Here is a 23,463-nt window from a genome sequence, read left to right as displayed (position 1 = left end):
CGATTCATCGTCACCGAGACCGCTGCTTGCTTCTCTGCATTCACGGAGGAAGGGAAAGGTCCTCCGTGCCTGCATTGATGCAGTAGGAAACTGGTGGGCGAAGGGGTGTTGGAGGCGATGGATTGTATCCTTAAATTTTTGCGCACAGGCTTACTATAACTCTAGTCAAAACGTCAAAAACTAGGCACCTTAGATCGATCCTTCCTCATCTCTAATGGCACCTTTTAGTAGTAAGGCAGTGGCGATTGCTGGCATACTTATGTGCATCGTCCGAACTACCACTGAAGCCGTGACCACGGAAGAGAGAATCCAACTGCGGTGAGTGCCCCAAACACATGTTAAGTTTCGCTTGTGTACTATTAACTTCGTTGCCATAGAGCACGAGTAATTTTTGCGCGGTTTCTTCTTTGCTGGCTAGTGTGACTCATATGAATCGGTCATAGTGCCCTGCAGCTGTCAGCATGATGACGTCTCGCGTTTTGTAGCGCACTTGTGAGCCAGTTGTTTTCTAACTACATGTTTGCGTGTGTCACTGACAAAGTAATTTATTAACATGATTGTTGTATTGGTTTCCATACATCTCGAACCTCGAGCTCAGTGGGTTGTACATTGATGAGAAACGCAATTCATACGATTTTTCTCTAAAGTAGAAGCATAAACAAGTGTAATCGGGGCTTTTTTTTGCGTGCTTGACACCCTAATAAACAAGCTTTGTGTTAAAGTAGAAACAAACAAGAGTAATCGGGGCTTTTTTTGCATGCTTGACACCCTAATAAACAAGCTTTATGTGATTGCTGGTTTTCGCGCTCGTGCACATGGTTATTGATAGAGAAAATGGTGCTTGCTTGCAACCATTCCAAACTCCTCACTTTGTTTTTGTTTTTTCTGTTTTCTTGCAGGAAACAAGTTAAAGAGATGTTTTACCATGCCTACCGGGCTTACATGGTAAGGATTATTATCTAAATGTTCTTTAGATGGTTACTTTCTTGGACAAAGTTACATTTTCTAATTAGTGGTATGCGCGTGAAACCGACTAATTTTTGCACACATACATGTTCATGTGTTGCAAAAACACACAACATGCTTAGTTTCAACCACATGTCACTTGCGACCCTCTTGTGTTTACACAAAGACTAGATTTTCACTAGTCATTGTATTGCTTTTAAAGTATAGTGTTTCAACTGGTTCTGGAGTACTCTTGCAGTGTTTTACATAATTTATGTATGTGCATGAGCTTTTGTGAATGTTCACTGAACTGTTTCACATTTATGATTTTTATGAGAATAGTTACGCTTCTTAATTTTATGAAAGAATGCTCCTCGCCTAATGGTACCTGCAACACCTTTTTAAGTAACCATTGAATGAACTCACTGTAGAAGTTTATCGCCTCATAAATATCTTGCCACAAAAATGTTTCAGATAGCACAAGATGCCCCGCCGCGGTTGTCCAATGGCTAAGGTACTCGGCTGCTGACCCGCAGGTCGCGGGTTCGAATCCCGGGTGCATTTCTGATGGAAGCGGAAATGTTGTAGGCCTCTGTGCTCAGATTTGGGTGCACGTTAAAGAACCCCAGGTGGTCGAAATTTCCGGAGCCCTCCACTACAGCGTCTCTCATAATCATATGGTGGTTTAGCGTCTCTCATAATCATACGTTCAACCCCACATATCTATCTATCAGATAAAACAAGTATAAGTAGAGTACGTCACTTTCCACAGTCTCTTAGTGTTTTTCTCTCCCCTTTTGTCTTGATGGCATCTCTGATGTGACAAAGCAAGGGGGTACGAAACTTTGTCATGTGGTGACTGTGGTCCCTGCACAGCACTAGAAGCACAAATGTTGTGCTGAAGGCTGGCTGAGCAGCTTGAAAACCTGGTGTGCACTAGCCTTGTTCTGTGTGAGCTTGAACAACACATAATAGCTAAATTCACACCTCACATATTGAAGCTGTTTCCGTAAACTAAGCACAGAGTGATGTCTGCCAGGACATGTAGCTCAGAAAGTGCATAGGTGAAAGCACACATGTGCTGGCAGACATCACTCAGGGGTTTTGGGAGTGACACAAGGCAGCTCTTGATTACCTGTACAGTACAAGACAAGTGACCGACTCAGACATGTATAGTGTTCAAAATGCAACTCGTGTATTACACCCTGTGCCACCTCACGTGAACATAGGAGGAAACAAAACATTAATTAGGCAATTGTCACTAGAGACTGGAGACATACATTGTTTGAGATATGCATAGTTTTTATTTGTTCAACTTGGAAAAAGCAGTATTAGTGAGGATGTTTTCAGGACCATGAAATTGGCCAATGGGTGCGTCCATTCATTCTACTAAGTAGCTGGTTCCTTTGGTTGTATAGCTTGCTGAGAGGAGAGAAATTGGTGTTCAGCTGTTTTTAGAATGTAATTTCATTTTTCATGCTGCATGCAGTCTGGTAATGTTTGACTGGCATGTTCACAAGAGCCTTGACTCACAAGGGTCCTTTCAACAAGCAGCCGTCAGCTATTGGGGCTAATGGTCATATATTATCAGTATAGCGGCTACAGTTAGCAGTTGGTTGCTTGCTTTTAGATTTCCAAATATATGGATGGATGCAAAAACTTTACTATAGTCCCTCGGAACACGCTCCGCTCTAGCATGTTGCGGGCTGATCCCATGTTAGAACAGAAAGACCAAGTCTTTCTGCCATGTTGCCGGCCTATTGCACTGCCTATAGCTGTTCTTTGAGTCTGGAGCTGGTCATAGCAGCCTCCCATTGGGATGGCGTGATGACTTTGCCACCGCATTATGAAAGGCTCTGCCAGAACACATGTTCTAAGTTGGTTATATCTAGGCATAATAAACATGCATTAGTTAGTTATATTTCTGGATGAATCTTGTGCAGTAGCACAGGGTTGCACTACATCCCGACCTGAAGTAGCGTGAGTGTCAGAGTGTGTGGTTCGTCTGCTTAACTTCCTGTGTTGTGGAAGGTACTGTCTCCGTGCCAGGTGCCACGACACCGCGAAATACAAGGCAACGTTCTGGTGGACCAGCTGGCTGGATCCGCTAACGAAATCGCTACCAATACATTGATACCAATTCCTGCATTCGACTTGACACCTTTTCTAAAACGAAAGCTCGGGGGTTATTGGCAGAGCACATGGGACACACACACAGGTAATAAATTGCATCTCATCAAGCCACAACTTGGTCATTGGCTGCCGGTATCAAAGTCACGCCACACAGAAGTAATACTTACAAGGTTAAGAACAGGACATACATACACTACACATTCGTTTATTCGTTTTTTTTCTCTGGTGGCGATCCACCTTTGTGTGATATATGTGGAGAAGTGTTCACCGTACTTCACATTCTTATCTAGTGTAAAGAATTAGACACGCTAAGACGACAACACTTTCCATTACCCTACCGACAACAGATACTACTTCATCCTGCAATGTTTATCGGTAGGGAACCACTTTTCACACATAAATTGTTGTTAGCTTTTTGAGAGAAGTTTGTACATTTCATATCATATACCCAGGCATTCCATAGCACGACCTCCTCAGAGAAGTCTCCGCTGCGGTGGCTACACTTAACAAAGCACTTGCCTCACGGCTCTTGGATACAAGGGTGTAAGCTATCGATGCACTTGTGCTAATGCCATACATGTCCATCATGGTTTTTATTTTCACAAACTTTCATCATCCATTAACACCACACACTTTTCACGACATGGTCATGAATTTATTACTTCTGTGTTTTTACCCGCCTTAGGGTGAAGAATTTTGAGGCCCTTATACAGCCGCTAATCACAATAATTGTCCACATCTCTTGTCCCATGAACTGGTGCTCTTTGGTCATCAATTGGCACTTGCGCCACAAAGCACCAAACATTATCATCTGTTTTGCTAATTTTTTATACGAGGCAGGAGGGTCCCTGATCTTCAAAATTTCAGCACCACACCCACCAGTAGCTACGCAGTCGACTACTCGTACAGCTGTATGGGCTGATTCGCTCAGATTGGGCAGAGCTCTCTCGATTCGATCAATGTAAGCTGGAAAACCGATGAGGGTGTGTGGCTTGATGTTCTTGTTCCGAAGGATCCCCTAGGTCGGTACCAAGATGGTGCCCTTTGCAAATTCTCTGACCATTGTTCCCCTGTCGCTGTAAATTGTTGACCTCCTGTTGTCCTGCAAGACCAATTAATCAAGTCTAGAGGCTTTTTTTAAGTGTCATTTGGAAATCTTTGCTAAAATAGTGTAGATTTTCTAATGACATTTAATACACTTTTTGCTAATCATTCAACAATAATAAGTGCTGTTATAATTGGTATAATTTAGTGTCATATTTGTTATTCTTATAGAAAAAACTCAGGCCTTCGTGGAGCACACAGCTCTGTCACAGTGTAAGCTTAAAGGGGCCCTGCAACACTTTTTGAGCATGGTCAGGAAGCGCTGCCGATCGATAGTACAGGCTCTTGAGAACACGCGAGCCAAATATTATAGCTTAGCACGTGGCCTGCAATTCACAATAAATGATGAAAGTCTGCTAAAAATTGCTTTCTCTTCTTTGAACAAATGACGAAGGAACCTCAAAAATTATTCGTAGAACGCCTTCTATCAGTCATTGGCTGATTTGAATATGCCATGCTCAGTCACTACAGGGATCGCCGTGAAAGGCCGTGACTTGTCCACACGTGCACGTGCGATCACACTGAAAAAGCCACATATTCGAACTTTGCCCTTACTGGACAGATTATTAAAATTTTTGCTGTGTTGAATTCATGAGGCAATAAGCTTTTTTAACAAATCTATTCCATGGTTACTTATAAAAGTGTTTCAGGGCCCCTTTAAGGAATCTCCTTGGAACAGTCTGCTGTAGTCTAGTTTAGAGTGTCTGCTGCAAATCCAGAGCATAAAATCTAGCGTTCTTATGTGCATGCATCTAATACAATACTGCCAGGTGGGTTTCGTAATCCAAGAAGTATGTTGTAACAGATATCTAGTTTGTCTCTATGGACATGTTGTTTATAAACACCGAGTCCACATATGACCATTTCAAGGTTGTAGCAAACCAGGGTCTTGGGAGCCTTGTTTGCTGCTATCACTGTTATAAAATTTCCCGTGCTAGCCAGGTCGTAAAGGAAGAAATGGTGAGGCTGCTGCTGGCGCTGCTTCTGCTGGCACGCAAATTATAGTGGACCCTATAATAAGTGGGTACAATTAGAACACTGCATAAAAAATTGGGTAATAGAGAAAGCTACTGACTGGCCACCAGTGATCAATTCTGGCCACGCTTGACAGTGCCAGGAATTCGCATGAAGGCGGATCTCTCTAGACCAGCTTTGAAGCAGCTGACTCTACTTATGCTGCATGCAGCATACAAACACCATGTTAAAGTGTATACAGATGGTTTGACAGATGTTGGGGGATCTGCAGCAGATGTGATCTCCCCAGCAAGAGTCGAAATCATACAATTTTGAACGTGTCACAAAACATCGGCAGCCACAGAGCTTGCAGCACTCCGCTGTGCACTCCTTAGAATAGATCAAGAAGCACCTGCAAAATGGTTCATTTTCACAGCTACGTCATGGACCTCATTACCAATTGGTGCTGGAAACAAGATAACTGTATCAATAAGTACTACAGAAAGGACATGATGCAGCAAAGAACGCTCACAAAAATGGCATGATGGATCACATTCCACTGTCAAGAAGCGACGCAGTAGCAAGGATAAATACACTCGCCTACAGTGTAGCCAGGTCTCTATGAAACACACCCGGATTTCTCCTCACCCTGTCTTCACCGCCTCGATCCATACCTACGACTTACCATTCCATCTGGTTTATCCAGATCTGAGACAACCGTTCTCTGCTGCATGTGGCTTCGGGTGTCTTATACAAACACCTTTGCTTGCCGCATCAGGTGGGAAGACAGTGCTGCGTGTGACCATTGCGGTGCTGACAAAACCATCGAAGATATTTTGGGTCAGTGCCCTGGGTAGAACTGTCAGAGGCAGTCTATGTCAGCAGTGTTTACACGCCTCGATAACTAGTCGCTTTCCGAAGAATTATTTTTAGAATGCCAGAAAGAAAGATAGAGCTTCATGCCGAAAAGCGACGAAGGCCCTCCTGAAGTTTCTGCAATCAACCGGCCTCGTCGAACGATTGTGTCATTCTAGTGTATGTGTGTTTTCGCTTTCCTCCCGCTCTCTCTCACTCAGTTTTTCTTACTTTTCTGCCTTTCATTCTCCCTTCCCCAGTGCAGGGTAGTAAATCAGATTCTTTCTGGTTAACCTTTCTGTCTTTCTTCATACCATATATTTCTCTCTCTAAATAGCTTTACAGTTTTATCCTATTGTGCAGTTTTCATGGCATGACTCATGGACTTATACTATGAAAATACAAGGCAGCGTTGTTGCTGCTTCTCATGATGATGATGAACAATGGCTGAGCTCTTAGTAATAAGTGAACTGCTTTAAGGCAACCAATTCTTATGCAGTTCACATAGTATGACGCCTGGTGCAATTTTGCATGTATGCCATCTAGGATTTCCGTAGCTGAACACGTGACTCCTCCCCTGTTGTGACGTCTCTACAGGGTCTTGCTCTAAAACAGTTTCAAACGCTGGCATGGCTCTGTGGTGAATGCCCGGGTTTGGTTCCAGATCAAATTCAGGTGTTTTTTTTTCCTTATTGTGCGTGGTAGCTGTGGTAGGCTCAAAGGCAGTGGACAACGCAGCCACCAAAATTAGTTGTCTGTGTGAACTTATTATTGCTTATGCTGTAAGCTAGAGGTTGAGTACATTTTGTAATGCAGTGCAAGCAACTGATGTACGTAGATAAGTAAATGCTTGTATCAACTGTGTGCTGATACTCTCATGCAGGAAAATGCATACCCAGCTGATGAGCTCATGCCTCTGAGCTGCAAAGGCCGATACCGTGGAACGGAGGCCAATCGAGGGGACATAGATGATGCACTAGGAAAGTAAGTTGACCTTCCTACATATGGTCAAAGCCTTTCACAGTACTGTATGTTTTTTTCTTGTCATTGCAGTTTTTCATTAACCCTAGTGGACACCATGGACACGTTAATGGTGAGTGGCAAAGTCAAAAAATTGTCTGGAACCTGCCTTTTTCATGCCTCCACAGCGCATGCACAGCCTCCTGGCGGCGGCTCTGGGAAATGATTTGTGGGGCGCCGTTACAGATGTCGCCTGTATTTTCGCGGAGTATGTCCGTTCGATTCACCTGCACCAATTAAAACCGGTTTACAGCTGTGCACGCAAAGTTCAGAAATTGTGCAGCGTGAGTTCAGTTGTGCAGGCATAGCGCGACATCCGAAATGAATGACGATGTGCCAACAAGGTGCAGTCCTTATTTCTGTTGGCTTAATTTGCACTGTTCAGCTAACACTGAACGATGGCGAACCGCACATGCGGACAGTTTATGAGGTGCAAACATCTTGGCGAAACACACCGCGTTAGTAGAGGCGGGTATGGTGCCTATGCCGAAGTGCTTTGCCGAAACTCGGCAGAATCTTATGCCGGCGGGTAACTTCACTTTGTGGCCGTTTCTCTCCGACACTGTTCGCGGCTTTCGTTTGTCTGTTTTTCTATCAACGCATTCCTTTGCGTCTCTCGCTGCAACGCTCCTTTTCTCTTTTTTTTTGTTTCCACCGAAGGAGGATCCAACGTGCACAGAATTACTTGCGAGGTTGCACGTCCGATATTTGGAGATGCAGCGTTCTTGGTCTGCCGACGCAGTCCGAACACTGCTTCGGCACGTTAGGCTTGGCAGGTGCGGCTAAGCAACAAGCAGTATATCTTGCTAATATCGATAAAACGTACCTGCTGCTTCAATCCCAGAGTGAGATGAAACAAATCGATGGCTTATTTCATCATTTGTTTACTGCTGTTAGCACCGTGGGCGTGTAGCAAGAGTAAGTCCACATCAGAGCGAGCGGTGACTATGGCAAAAGCTCGCTCGCCTTGATGGCTCACGATTAGTTTTTGGAAGTGTCCGCGAGAGGGTGCCACACAGACATGCAAAAGTCGGACTGGGGTAGTTGGTTTTATATTGGTGGGATGGTACCAATGCAAACATAGCTTTTTAATATACTATACAGCATGACAATAACAATAAAGCAGCATAAGTGATGCTTTACTTTCAATGTATATTTCTTATTTAAGGCTGGTTTCCTTTCAGCTTTGCGTTATTAACATATGCATGTATGCCATTAATGGAGTAGAAAAAGGAATTTTTTGTATTTATCAATTTTCTTGCAGTTTTATATTTTGTAATTGTATTTTTATTGCTTTCGGACACCTGTTACTTGAGTGCACAGCAAAGGATTAATATGGTGCAAGCAATTCAGAACATGGGACATGTTCAGTTCGAAGAGCAGGAAGAAATCAACCAAACGCCAGTGTGGCTTTGTGTATGACAAGGGAGACTATGCACTGCATTAAAACCTGATGTGGCATTCATGTGGTTTAGCAGTGATGCTGGATGCAAGCTATGACAATTTTACTAAATGCCAAGTCTATGCACCACTCAAATACACAATATGGAAAAGCAAGTTCTTCTGAGTTTCGAAGAGAAGCACATAGTCGGAAGGGCGAGTTTGGCAGCTTGTTCATTACATGACCTTCAACCACCACACCAAGCCAATTAATACATTGTTGAGTTGTTCGTAATAACATGGTCACCGGCCACCTTTCAACTTCTGTAATGTGAATAGCTTTCATTCTCATTTTCAACACTCTGTACCTCCCTACACTAATTTTAAACATGTTGAATAACTAGTACTATGATTATTTGTGGTGCTCCCAAGGAATCGATGCTGTGTAATATATTAGGCCAAAAATAACTGGTTGTGAAATTTTTTGAGATGTGCTTCAAACTTAAAGGTATACTGAACAAAATTTTTGCGGCTGAGATTTTCAACCAAATTGAAAGATTAGGTCTTCAAATCGACAGAGACAACCTTCATTCCAGGCAGAAACTACATGAAAATAATGAATTTAGTGCATTTTTTTACAAACTGCCACGTCTAGCAGCCGCTTCGTGAACTAGAGGTGGTGACGTTTATTGATGTGACAAATGCCCAGAATGAGCAAGACAATACCGGCCGTCACCTGCGTCTTTTGATGCGCTTAGCTCTCTCTACGGTTTCCAGAACCGCTATGACAGCACGAGTAGTGAATTCCCAGCTGGGCTAAAGCATCGGCGCTTTCGTGGAAGGGAGAGAGTGGAATGATAGGAGGGGATAGGGAAAAGGAACATGTGCACCCTGCATGCACCTCGGTGATAGTGACGTCACAGCTTGTGCTCGCCTGCAGCTTTCGTGGGCGGGCAATCTATAAAAAATACAGCCTACTGTTGAAAATAATAAGAAATTGACTCTGTTTATCAGAACAGTCACATCTTCAGAGCAGTGTAATTTCTCAGAGAGTAATCAAACTGAAAGGTTGCCAGTGTCACCCATGACCATTAGTAAATGCCAATGGAAATACACTTAAACCCCTTTATAAGTTTATAAGAGACATGCGACGGAAGTGATTCGTGTCTTCTATATGAGGGTTTCTTAATAAGCAGTGTATCACCTGTGCATTTTCTTGTCAACACCTATTTCAGTGCAAGCACACTGGCGTCTCTTAGAGCCATCAGCTTTTACATCAGTGTCTCTTACTTGGGGGTTCAACTGTACCATTGAAGATCAAGTGAACTCTTTATAGTCTTATTCAACCTTAAAAAGTCTGTAGAGGCCTCGCCCAAGCAACCAAAGCGCGGCAGCCGATCGCTTCCACGACTAATGAAATAGTCCTGCTTATGCATGCAGCAATGTTGTTCTAAGGCACCGGCTGTCCGGCTCATGACATCGGTCTGAAGTGCGCACCCATTGGTGCGATCTTTTGTACATCCACCTTTCAGGAGGAAATGCCGCGGACTTTTAAAGTTGCATCCAGCTATAGGTACATTACTCATAAATTAAAATGCTGCATTAATTTTCTTTAGTATAACAAGTGCTATGAGCATGGGGGTGAGCCTTTGTCGCTCCTTGTTAGAAGGCTCTGCATTGAAGTGGATGTGCCGTTCGTGGGACATTGTCTAATCGTTTTAATAAAGTAGTTTCTACTGCGGCTATAGTCACATGTAGATTTTAAGAAGTCATTAGTTTCATGGTATATGTCCTAAAGACACATGTTCACATGTATTTCCATGAAGTGTAGTCTAGGTACTCCGGCCCTGAGTTCTACACTGATGTATCATGATGACGAGCCAGTGTATCATATACAGCACACATTCTTATCTGTACAGCATCAATGCATACTTGTTCACCAGTGGTGATCCACACGTTTTTGATAACTGTGGCAATTCTTTTACTGTGGCACACATCTTTCTAGATTCCCATGGATTGAAAGCTGACAGAAAATGATGGTTGATCTCTCTCTCAAAGAACCTGTTGCTAAAGTTTAAGCCAGGGGTCAAACACGCGGCCCGCAGGCTGCATGCGGCCCGCTGACCTCTCTCTTGCGACTGGCAGACAAGGAATACACTCTTTGTCCCAGATTTCTTTTATGACGTTGTAACTGTTTATGGCACTCATAGGGTTCTCACATTATTTTCTCACTTATCATGATTAACAACTCTTTGTACAGGTAAGCTTCACAGATGGGACTGGGCTTAAGCATTTTTTTATTATGCACTCTGTGCGGTCACCTTGCATTGAAACATAGCCGCAGAAGAAAGACTGTACTTAGAATTGGCGTCCAGATTTTAGTGGTTTTGTAGATCGGTATAGTAGCATCGTATGGCGGACGCACCGCACGAAGAACACAGGGCACGACGCTGAAGCGCCGGCCGACACGTGGTACGCAGCCGCCGGTAGCAAAGCAGGAACTCCTCTTTATATATACAAGCATCAATATATATACCTATGTACAACGCCCTCCAGGGGCCAGCCAACCGGTTCCAAAGCCGTAACTGAAACCCCGATACCACATCATCCCCCCCCCCCCTTTAAATAAAGAGCATTCGAGCTGGTACCACTTAACATGATGCAAAACTAACATATTGTCACACACTTCGAGTGAGGCCCCGCCGATCCAACATCGACGTGCGGCAGACTCGCAGGCTTCCACTTTACGCTTCGGCCTGCGAAGCCTGAAAGGCCTCGAAGTGGCACATTTCGAATTTATTTGCGGGTTGGTCGACCCGTGCGGGATTGCACGTGTGGTGATGAATGAGCCTGACCGACGCACTCATAGAGCAGACACAGAGTTTGATTACACATAAACAAGCATTTAATCGAAACAAGGGCAAAGGCAGGAAAATAACAGAGAGGAATAACACTGAGGCGCGATGGAAAGAACAGCTATATAACAGAACGTGCTAAAAACCTTACAAAAGATACAGGCTAAAGGCAAATATGCGGAACATTAATAAAATAACAACAAGATGGAAATCAAAGGAGATGGATACAAGAAAATAATTACAGAATGCTCATGGTGGCGCTTTTGAATTTCAACGTGCGACGCAGCGCACCCTACAAATATCTAAAAAAAAAAGGCTGGTTAAAATAATTTAACAGTTTAAAAGAAGTCACAATAAAAAGTTCTATACGGACCAGGCCAGCTCTTGGTGCACGTAGGGGAGTTGACGGGTGCCGCTGAAGGTCTCGCCGGCTTGGTAGACGACGAGGGTGCCCGGAATCGCAGCCGTCTCGATACGTTGCGCGGGTCACTCCATGCTCGCCGCCTACGCGAGACTCGCGACACCGACGACCGCACTTGTTGCTGGCTGTACGTCAACTGCCTTTTCCGATGCAGTCCAAACCTCTTCAGGGGCGTACACGTGACCCCGTCTCATCTGGGGGTAATTTTCCTTTTTTTAGGCCGCCGGTTCCCCTTTCGGTACAGGTGCAGGGAAGACAAGCCGGCGCCACGCTGGGTCGTTAGTCGCCGGATGTCGTCCCCCGAACACAAAAGCGCCCCTCTTTGGAAGATGGGGCCCGCGGATAATCCGAAAATTGGAGTCGTTTGTGACACATATAATGAAAATGTACAGCATGCACACTAAAACAACAAGTAAAGAGCACACTGACATTTGTACACATAACACAGTGCATAATGAACCGTAGTGGATGTAGCACAACGAATTATGAAGAATTAAAAATGTACAGCATGCAGACCAACAATGTAACAGCAAGGCACATTGCCAAATCACCACCACATCATCCCCTTCCCCGAGAGAGGATGTCTGCATAGTCGTCGTGTTTGAGTCTACGGCGTCGACGCCTGTAGTGGTGCCATTTCCACGACAGGCACTGTCACCGCCCACAGCAGTCCAGTGGTACGTAGGAATCGGCCCATGTGCTGTCCTTCCAGTGTACTTCTGGCACAGTAGGGGCCGGAACAAGCATGAAGCGATGCTCTGATGGGACACAGCTCTGCGTCACCGATGCAGGTGCCGTGCACAGAACAGGAACTGGCACGGCTGGCGCAGACGCGACCAGTGGTAGCACCTCCGCAGTACACAGAACAGGGACCGCTTCCTGAATTTCGGCCGGCACGCTTGATGGATCCTGCAAATCAAGAACAGACACAGCAGCCCGGAGGCCACCACAAGCCGAAAGACGCACAGCCGTGGCGGAATCAGCAGCAGGCAAGACAGGAGCAGCAGGCACAATCGCCCCGTATGGTGAGCTGGGATGCAAACAGGTAGAGTCCGGGTATGCTCAACCCCAGGAAACACGACAGGAGCAGGCACATCAGGAGCACGGCCAGCTGAGACGTCGACAGATGCAGTACAAGCAAACACGCCCTCAGTCTGGGCCGGAATTGTTGAAGTATGGCCTGGTATAATTTCCAAGATTTCCGCAGAACTCTGAGGAGCCAGTGGCACATCAGGCGTGGAAGCATAACGTTGTAGCAGTATGGGTCGAGAAGGACGAACGCCACGGCGTTGATACTCGCGTCGTGTAATCGAGTCATCCCGCGGAGCAGCCAGCTGCTCTAACGCGCTGTCGACGCGCTCGTCTTCCCTGGCATGTTCCAACGCTGCCTGGACTGTGAAAGCGTCCCCCATCTGAACGAATGACCTAAGCAAGTCGGGGTCACGCAGGCCGTGCAGAATCTGGTCCTGTACCATTGTCTCTGCTGCGATGACGAAATTGCAGTTGTGTGCCAACCGCCGCAGTGCTAGAATGAATTGGACGGGAGTCTCGTCCAATTCTTGAACTCTCTGCCGGAATTGGGCCCTTACACAGAAAGCGTCTTCAGGCGGCATGAAGTATGTGTCCAGAATGGCTAAGGCCTGCTAGTACACATCACAAGTTGCGCCATCTCCTGAAGCCTGGACGCCTTCAGGCAGCATCTGCTTGTCAGCAGCCTTGTAGTAAGCCTGCGATCCCTCCACTCCAAGCGCGTTGAGCAGCAACGCCTTCTTCGTGTCTGGGCGTCCGGGGCTGCCGCGTCGACGTACACTTCCACGACGTGACACCAAGTCTTCCTGGGAATCGGAGGCACGCTAGGGCATTGCAGAAGTGGAGGTGGCGCAATTGCGGGGAACATGCTGATTTGTGCAGGATAGAGGCGGAGCAATGCAGGTATGGTCTCGGTGCGTCACAAGCAGGTAATCATTAGGAAATACCCCATCGGTGGGGTAGCTTGCACGGGTGCTGAGTCGACAGCACAAGAAAAAAATCTGTATGCCCACCCTATCGCCGGATGCATGTGGATTGAAGATCCTCGTCGCCAAAATGTAGTATCGTGCAGCGGACGCGCCGCACAGGGCACAGCGCTGAAGCGCCGGTCGACAAGTGGTACGCAACAGTCGGTATCCAAGCAGGAACTCCTCTTTATATGTACAGCAGGACTATATAGATGGATGGATTGATATGGCTGTACTTTTTAGATCAGGCGGTGGCTAACGCCACCAAGCTGTAATACGTCGTGAACTAAAAACTAGATTTATTATTTTTTTTTTCCTTTAAATAGTGAGGTTGAGGACTCATACTTTGCAGTGAAGGGTTTAATTTTTACTCGTGCCTTGACTTCAGCCACCAATCAAATAATCTCCTTCTAGTTAATTCTAGCCGCTTAAAGTCTATTTTGCCCTCCCTGTCCCTAAACCCGAGTGCTTTGAAAAACTCTGCGCCATCATCCTGAAGTATAGGGTGAAATCCTTTATTGAACATTATCAAGTGTTTGGCAGTTTCCTCCTCCTCTCCACACGCACTGCATACGTTGTCTACCCCTTCGTATCTGGGCCGATAAGTCTTGGTTCGCAATAGTCCCGTCCTCGCCTCAAACAGTAGAGAACTACCCCCAGTATTATCATAGATCCTTTCCTTGGCAATTTCCTGCTTAAAATTTCGCTAGATCTCTAGTGTGGACTTCTTAATCATGCCAATTCTCCACATATCGGTCTCAGCTTCCTTGACCTTCTTCTTAACCAATGATTCTTTTTGGTTTGGCCCCCTGCTGTTTTCTAAGTATTTACCCGTCAATTTTCTGGTTCGCTTCCTCCATTTTGTATAGACATTCTTCATGTACAAGTAGCTGAAAACCTTCCGTCCCCATTTCTCTCAATCGCTTCTCAAATTTTATCTTGCTGCAAGTTTCCCTGCCTTCAAATGATGTCCATCCCATATCACCTTGTACTCCCTGATTTGTTGTATTCTCGTGAGCTCCTAAAGCAAGCCTGCCTATTCCACATTGCTTAATTTCTAATCTTGCTTGAACTTCTGATCTCATGCACACGACCGCATTGCCGAACGTCAGTCCAGCAACCATGACCCCTTCCCATATTCCTCTCATAACATCATACCTATTGTAATTCCACAGTGCCCTATTTTTCATCACTGCTGCATTCCTGTTACCTTTAGTCATCCCGTATATTTTGTGTTCTCTTAGGTACTCGGTACCATTGCTTATCCATACGCCCAGATATTTTGATTTATCTGTTATCTCTAGTGTTCCCTCCTGTATTCCAAGCTCACTACCTTCATTATTAAAAATCATGACTGCTGATTTTTCCTTACTGTATCTGAAATCTAACCTATCTCCTTCATTATTGCAGATGTCCATCAGTCTTTGCAAATCTTCCTTGTTGTCGGCCATTAGCACTATATCATCTGTGTACATCAATGCTGGTAGTGCCTGTTCATTGAGTTTTCCTTGTTTGACGAAAGAGAAGTTGAAGCCAAGTCCACTTCCCTCTAATTTGGCCTCTAATCCTTGTAGGTACATCATGAATAACAAGGGTGACAGAGGACACCCCTTCCTAAACACCCGTTTTACCTCTGTGGGCTTGCATACCTGTTTTCCCACTTTATAACTACCTTGTTACTTTTATATATATATATATGTATATATATATATATATATATATATATATGGTACGAAATATATGACTGGTGCAAACACGATAATCTTGACACGCGCGTCAAGTAAGGACATGGCAACAAACCACGCTCATAGCGTGCTCGTGGCCGTTTCACTAGCTCAACATATGCTAAATTTGGTATCACGTGACGTGAATAGATGACGAAGGTAAACGACACATCCAAACATGATAATCATGACACGGAGACATGTACGGCATCATTTACTTGTACCTCATAAAGTTGTGCTGATTTTAAAGTGACATATCAACATTTCTCATTCGTGCTTGGCAAATTATCGATTCCCACTACACGTGAAATCTGCCAATTTTTTCTTTGAGTGTTCATATATATAGATAGGCATACATATACGGTGAAGGACGGCGGCGGTGGCAATGGCAAAAAAAAAAAAGCCTGGACTGTCCATATAATTGCTGCCGCAATACAAAGGGGCCAGACGCGTTTTGGCGTTCCTGTCAAAAGAATCTAGTAGTGAGCAAAGCTTTTACCCCCGCTTTCACGGCAGCCAGCTGCGCCGTCCACCCCGTTTCGGAGACATACACGTGTTGTTATAACTGAAATTGATTCTGCTAGTTGTGTTTATCTTTTGAGACTCTCACCTTAATGAAAAACTCTACCCTTGTGTGTTCGGCCACTCCTAGCCACTATAAGACCGCAACGCTGATGTTGGCACTTGTGTTTAAAACCCCCCTCCCACCCCCTTTTGTTTTTCGCAATGTTTCTTTTTTATTTGTTTGTATGTCCTTGTTTTTTTTTTGTGCTGTGCACACACCCCTTATGTCGTCTATGTGCGCATCATGCACATGGACGAGAAGAGACAGACATCAGGGGCAAAATTTATCATGCCATGCAATAAAGAAATCGCAGCATATCCACAGAGTGATGCTCATGAGTGGGGCGAAGCATGCGTCCGTCTGTGCAGCATTTGTCCATGCATTCGTTGGTCTGTCCGTTAGTGCATTTCTTCACCCATTCATCCATCTGTGCGTCCAGTCATGCGTCTGTTCATGCAACCGTTCGTCCTTCCGTATGAGTGTGCGTTCTTCCGTCCGTCCGTCTGTCTATCTGTCTGTCTGTCTGTGCCTCTGTCCGTGCATCCGTAAATCCGTCTGTCCGTCCATGCGTCCATCCTATTACACACAGTTTTATTGGATTATGGCCATCTAAGAAATGAGTCTAAAAATGGTGACGAGACAGTGCCATCTATTATACTGATCGGAAGAATTTGCTGGTTATGCCTGACGCAGGACAAGGTTAGAGTAAGAGGAGCTTCGCCCCTCAAAAAACACGTTATAGGTACTTCAGGGAGGGATACACCAGGCAGGTCAGTGTTACAAAAATTAAAGCTGTTGTTTTGACTTTTGGGCTGTCTCCAAGGTATACTGTTCTTTCGAGCTCAAAACAAAAAGGTTATTTTCCCCACCCTTGTTTTCGAGTAGCCGCCACCACAGTTTCATAATCTGTCAAAGCGAGCTACACCCATTAGCAAGCGTGCCATTATCCTCGTTTTATGAGCGAAGCTTCTTAGGGTGGAGGTCGTTCCATCCTTTGTAGTAGTAGTAGTAGTAGTAGTATGCAGCAGTAGTAGTGGTAGTAGTAGTAGTAGTAGTAGTAGTAGTAGTAGTAGTAGTATGCAGCAGTAGTAGTGGTGGTACTAGTAGTGTCACGTAGTTTATTTAAGTACAGACCTACTGGAAGGCCGAGGAACGCCAGAAGAGCGAGGAACGCCAACAGGCCAAAATACAAAACAAACGCAAGCTCGGGTCGCGCGCGTGCGCCAACGCTGTGGCTTGCCATTTCATGCTGCTTCGTCGTCGTTCGCATAGTTCCCTACATTGGCCCCCGGTGAATAGCGTGGCCAACCTGGCGACTTAAGGCGTAGTCACTATAACGGGGTCGTAATACGGCTTCAGGCGACTCACATGCACAATTTCTCGGCCACGACGGCGTAAGTCATGAGACTGTGTCAAAGGCTCAATCTCATAATTGACTGGTGACGTACGGGCGAGAATGCGGTAGGGCCCGTGGTATCGTGCCAGTAATTTCGACGAAAGGCCAGGAGTGCTCGGTGGAATCCAGAGCCAAACGAGAGCACCAGTCGCGAAAGTAGAGAGATGTCGGTCGGTGTCATGCCGTAGCTTCTGGTGGCCTTGGTCCTCGGTTGTCAGTGAACGGGCCAATCGTCTACAATCTTCTGCGTACCTGGCAACATCAGAAATTGCAGTGTACTCAGAGGAGTCGGGCGTGTATGGGAGGATAGTGTCCAGCGTGCACGATGGTTCGCGTCCGTACAACAGAAAGAAAGGGGAGAACCCTGTTGTCGCATGCGTAGCGGTGTTATACGCATACGTGACGAATGGAAGGACAGTGTCCCAATTGGTCTGGTCTGAAGCTGTGTACATCGTCAACATATCACCGAGAGTGCGATTAAATCGTTCTGTGAGGCCATTCGTCTGCGGGTGATATGCTGTCGTCATGCGATGAACCATGTTGCACTGAGCGAGCAACGCTTGAATGGCGTCAGACAAGAAAACACGCCCCCGGTCGCTCAAAAGTTTGCGGGGAGCACCATGGCGAAGAACAAAGTTGCGCAGGATGAAAAACGCAACTTCCCTCGCGGTTGCTGCGGGTAGTGCTGCCGTCTCCGCGTAACGCGTGAGGTGGTCCACGCCGACAATTATCCACCTATTTCCAGAAGACGACGTGGGAAGTGGTCCGTATAAGTCAATACCGACGCGGTCAAACGGACGCGCTGGACAAGGCGGAGACTGAAGTGTACCGGCAGGGCGTTAAGGTGGGACTTTACGTCGCTGGCATGCAGTACAAGCACGTACGTACTTGCGGACAAATGTGTACATGCCGCGCCAGTAGTACCGCTGACGTAAACGGTTGTACGTTTTGAGAGCGCCAGCGTGAGCGCTTTGCGGGTCGTTGTGGAAAGCAGTACAGATTTCCGAGCGCATGTGGTTGGGTATCACTAACAGCCACTTCCGACCTTCAGACGTGTAATTCCGCCGATAGAGTAGGTCGTCTCGAATAGCGAAATGTGTGGCTTGACGGCGGATAGTTCTTGAGACCAAATTAGCTAACGGATCAGTCAGAAAGGCGAGGAGTTGGGAAATCCACACATCTTTGCGTTGTTCCGATTCCATGTCTGTGAAGTCGATTGGTGTTATGACAGCTGAAGAAGGTGACGAGGGGGTTGGGTCAGCCGGTAGTGGCGAGCGGGATAGTGCATAAGCGTCGGAGTGCTTGCGGCCGGATCGGTATACAACACGAATGTCGTATTCCTGTAGGCGAAGCGCCCAACGACCAAGGCGCCCCGACGGGTCTTTGAGCGATGATAGCCAGCATAGAGCGTGGTGGTCCGTGACGACTTCGAAAGGGCGGCCATAAAGGTATGGGCGGAACTTCGTCAAAGCCCAAACAATTGCGAGGCACTCTTTTTCCGTAACGGAATAATTACACTCGGCTTTCTTGAGGGTTCGACTCGCGTAAGCAACAACGTATTCTTGGTACCCTGGTTTTCGTTGAGCCAATACAGCACCAAGACCGACACCACTGGCGTCGGTGTGGACCTCCGTAGGCGCATCAGGGTCAAAATGACGTAGTATTGGAGGCGATAGCAATAACCGCTGAAGCGCGGTGAAGGATTCGTCGCACTCTTTTGACCAAGCAGAAATGCCTTTGGAAGTTGTCAACAGGTTGGTAAGAGGCGCGATGATGGAAGAGAAGTTGCGCACAAATCGACGAAAGTATGAGCACAGGCTGATAAAACTTCGAAGCGTCTTGATGGAATTGGGCTTCGGATAGTCGGCCACGGCGCGGAGTTTCGCCGGATCCGGGAGAACACCCTCTTTGCAGACGACGTGACCCAGTATAGTGAGCTGACGTGCGGCAAAATGGCACTTCTTGATGTTAAGTTGAAGGTCAGCAGAGGTGAGACACGTGAGAATAGCACGAAAACGAACAAGGTGAGTTGAAAAGTCGCGAGAAAAAACGACGATGTTGTCTAGGTAGCAAAGGCACGTGTTCCACTTGTAGCCGCGAAGGATGGTGTCCATCATCCGTTCGAAGGTAGCTGGGGCGTTGCAGAGTCCAAACGGCATGACGTTAAACTCATACAGCCCATCAGGTGTTACAAATGCAGTCTTCGATCGGTCAGGATCAGCCATTGGAACTTGCCAATATCCTGAGCGTAAATCTAAAGAGGAGAAATATTCTGCCCCTTGCAAGCAATCGAGAGCGTCGTCGATGCGTGGCAACGGGTACACATCCTTCCGAGTTATCTTATTGAGCCGGCGGTAGTCGACACAGAATCGGATAGACCCATCCTTTTTGCGCACAAGTACAACAGGGGACGACCAAGGGCTCTGTGATGGCTGGATGACACCACGCTTGAGCATATCGTCGACTTGTTCGTTGATAATACGGCGCTCTTCCGCTGAAACTCGATATGGTCGTTGGCGTAAGGGAGCATGAGTGCCGGTGTCAATGTGGTGCGTGATGTTCGCTGTGCGACCCAAAAATGGTTGAGCGCAATCGAAGGCAGAACGGAACTCTCGAAGAAGGGACAAGAGTTCTCTTCTTTGTGTCGGCGATAGCTCAGCGGCAACAGAGGGCTGGAATGAGTCTGGCGCGAGCAGTGTGGCCACAGGTGGCGTCATAGCATTGAGCTGGAGGTGAGGTGCGTGTTCGGCGAACTCTAGAGGGCGCAAGAGGTCAACGTCTTGTATGTTACCCAAACATTCTCCGCGAAGTAAGGTAACTGGTGACGATAGCGAGTTCGCGACGAGCATGGCGGTAGCACCGGATTCCATGGTGAGTACGGCAAAGGGTAGGTGTAGGCTACGGCGGCGGGTAAATACGTCAGACGGGGTGAACAAAACAGTTCCGGCAGGAGCGGCCGTACAGGTCAGAGCTACAAGGGTGGATGTTCTCGGTGCTATTTCCGTGTCTGCAACAACGACAAGTTTGTAAGGTTCAGGAAGAGAATCCACCAAACAAGAGGTTGGCAGTGGTGTAAGGGCAACTTCTGCACGTGAGCAATCTATGATGGCCCGATGACGCAAAAGAAAGTCCCATCCAAGAATGACTTCGTGGGAGCATGATGCTACCTCTTCGCGGACGAAGTCCTTGATTGTCGAAAGCAGCGGCTGCTGGTCGGTAGGATGGGCAGCTAGGTGCAAGCTTGCGAGCGTGTCTGGCATCGTGAGGGCTTGACGAGCAATTGCGCGCTGCCTACACAATTCATCGAAGCTTTGACAGAGGGAAACGAGGACAGCAATGGTGGGGGGATTTCTCGCGAGCAACATCTGAAAGGCGCCGTCGTCAATTCCTTTCAAGATGTGGCGGATTTTTTCTTCCTCAGGCTTGGTAGAGTTGATGCGGTTGCATAGATGCAACACATCTTCAATGTAGCCCGTGTAGGTCTCACCTGGTTGCTGCGCACGGTGACGTAAACGGTGCTCGACTTGAAGCTTGCGTGCCGCAGGTCGTCCAAAGACGTCCGTAATAGCCGTCTTGAATGCAGACCACGTAGTAATGTCAGCTGCGTGGTTATTAAACCACAGTTGCGCGGTGTCCGCAAGGTAGAATGTGACGTAGCCCAGCTTACTTGGGTCGTCCCATTTGTTACTTGCGCCGACTTTGTCGTACCTCGCCAACCAATCTTCGACGTCCGTATCAGTGGAGCCCGTGAAGATAGGAGGGTCTCGTTGAGGATACACGGCACCGCAAGTGACATGGACGGTCGAAGGTCCCACCTGGAGAGGCGTCTCGGTGGCCATGTTCGTGTCACGTAGAGGGGGAAGCGTACGGGAGCGAAGTTCCAGGTTTGTACGGGAGTCCACACACCTCCACCAGATGTCACGCAGTTTATTTAAGTACAGACCTACTGGAAGGCCGAGGAACGCCAGAAGAGCGAGGAACGTCAACAGGCCAAAATACAAAACAAACGCAAGCTCGGGTCGCGCGCGTGCACCAACGCTGTGGTTTGCCGTTTCATGCTGCTTCGTCGTCGTTCGCATAGTTCCCTACAGTAGTAATACTAGCAGTACATAGCCACCTCTAGTTTTTTAATTGCTGAATAGATGGGAATGGGAATAGGATTGTGTGTATATGCCCTTGGAAATAATATCACTAGATGGCGTTAGTGGTTTTCATATAGTTGACAGACAGACAATTGCGTATAGTTGACGGGTCGACAGACAGACGGACAGAATGACAGACGCTTCGCCCCATTCATCATCATTCACTCCGTGGATATGTTTTGATATTTTTACCCGGGAGATGCCTATCGCATCGTCTTTTTGTGATGGCCTTCAACTTTGAAGGTGTTGTGTTTTTGTGGCAAAATATCTCTGGGGCTTTTATTGGCGCTCAGCACAGTGCTGTCTACGACATGGCGTACGTTTGAACAGTCCAGAAACCAACAAGCTGCTGCCTCACTGCCCTTCTTCGTCTCTTCAGTCCGTGTCACACACAATTTTTTCATCCTTCACCCCATTAATTTCACTGCCCTTTCCTTAATATTATCCGCAAGCAGCCTTTTACATTTCATATCATCCTTCCACAACTCCTCCCCACAATATATAATGCTCACCTACAATTCTCGCTTTATTTGCATGAGCGTAGAGAATTCCTAAAACAATGTGTCCTCAAAATGCAGGTATCTCAAAAGCCTCGACTTCAGTTCTTCACTATCTGTCTTGAGCGTTACTTCCTTATCGGAATATGAAACTCTGTGCGATAAAAGGACAGAAAGCCTTCAGAGATGGGTTAGCCACAATGCCAATTCAAATATGTGCACTGCGCTAACCTGCACACATTTAATGATGACAATATACCCTTTCACGTAAAGTCACCCTTGGAGCCACAGGCATAAACACTGTCAACACTGTGAAGCAGCTTCGACTGGGACACAGTCTTTTGGAAAGGCGTTGTAGCTGTTGAGCGAGCATTGAGCGAAAATCGCGCCCATGCATCACAATTACTACGCACTTGTTTAACGCGTAGATGTTGTATTAGTGACCACAACCGTTCACATGCTCAGCGAGACTACCATGAAGGCCACTATGACACCGGTATCGATGCATGTCGCTCTAATTGAGGTGTGGATAATCCTGATGTGGCCGCAGCCATTCAGACCAGTTGCTGTCTTCGGAAGTTGTTGCATTGTCGAAGGGAGAGCTGACGCCAAAAGTGTCTTTGTCTTCAGCTCCCTCTTCAAGTTGGACATTGAGGGGTACTCTTCTGCTCTATTCAAAGACACCACAAACACGACCAGGCTTCTTGTACATGTTTTGCGGATTACGTCTGGCATTTCATCAGTGGCGATCTTCTGTACATGTCCGTTTCAGATGCGAAGCAGCTTAGGGTCAAGCTGATCCAGTGGGAGGTGCGATTAATGTTATAGCGCTTGAACGTCCGCTACTCCTCTCCCCTCCTGCACTCCCTCCTCTCACACCTCACAACGCCGACGCAGGCACCGTCTGCTAGTGAGTTTCTTGATTAAAAAAACGACTGATCGTATTGCACTACCGCTCACTGGCTACAACGTATATATCGGCACTGCATCTCGACCTCCAAGTATAATGCCAGTGGAAGGTTTCTCATGTGCGCTGTTAAAGAATAAAACTCACGGTGTGTGGGTTATCTAAAAGCAGATTGCGAGCCTCTGTGTCCATTCAGAGTCTCCTGTCTCTAATTGCCCATTAGCAGCGATTAGCATGTTCCAGTAGGAAACACCGGTCCATGACTACGTGCTTTGCACCTACCCGGGTTTCTATCCTGTGCAATGCCACGTTGAGCGCGAGCATCAACGTCGCTGCCAGTGTAAGTGTTAGCCCTACCGCTTCGCACAGTCACATGGTTCTGATGTAATTATTTTTTCTTGTGTCATCATCATCATCATCAGCCTGACTACGCCTATTGCAGGACAAAGGCCTCTCCCATGTTCGGCCAGTTAATCCGATCTTGTGCTTGCTGCTGCCAATTTATACCTGCAAACTTCTTAATCTCATCTGCCCACCTAACTTCTGTCTCCCTCTAACCCGCTTGGCT

At 46.7% G+C, this 23,463-nt stretch overlaps 1 protein-coding gene across 1 annotated transcript in view; it reads left to right on the top strand.

Annotated features, from left to right (window-relative positions):
* Positions 1–22: 22 nt before the first annotated feature.
* Positions 23–23,463, top strand: part of Edem2 (ER degradation enhancer, mannosidase alpha-like 2) — a 170,119-nt gene continuing 146,678 nt past the window's right edge. The window contains exons 1-4 of the mRNA XM_037414120.2: positions 23–318; positions 900–945; positions 6,875–6,975; positions 7,045–7,084. Coding sequence (XP_037270017.2) covers positions 215–318; positions 900–945; positions 6,875–6,975; positions 7,045–7,084 — 291 coding nt within the window. The 5' untranslated portion in view covers positions 23–214. The remainder of the gene's footprint in view (positions 319–899; positions 946–6,874; positions 6,976–7,044; positions 7,085–23,463) is intronic.

This window comes from Rhipicephalus microplus, chromosome X (assembly GCF_043290135.1).
Source record: "Rhipicephalus microplus isolate Deutch F79 chromosome X, USDA_Rmic, whole genome shotgun sequence".
Taxonomy (NCBI): Eukaryota; Metazoa; Arthropoda; class Arachnida; order Ixodida; family Ixodidae; genus Rhipicephalus; species Rhipicephalus microplus.
The sequence above is the reverse complement of the archived record's forward strand: the minus strand, read 5'-3'. Positions and strand labels throughout refer to the sequence as shown.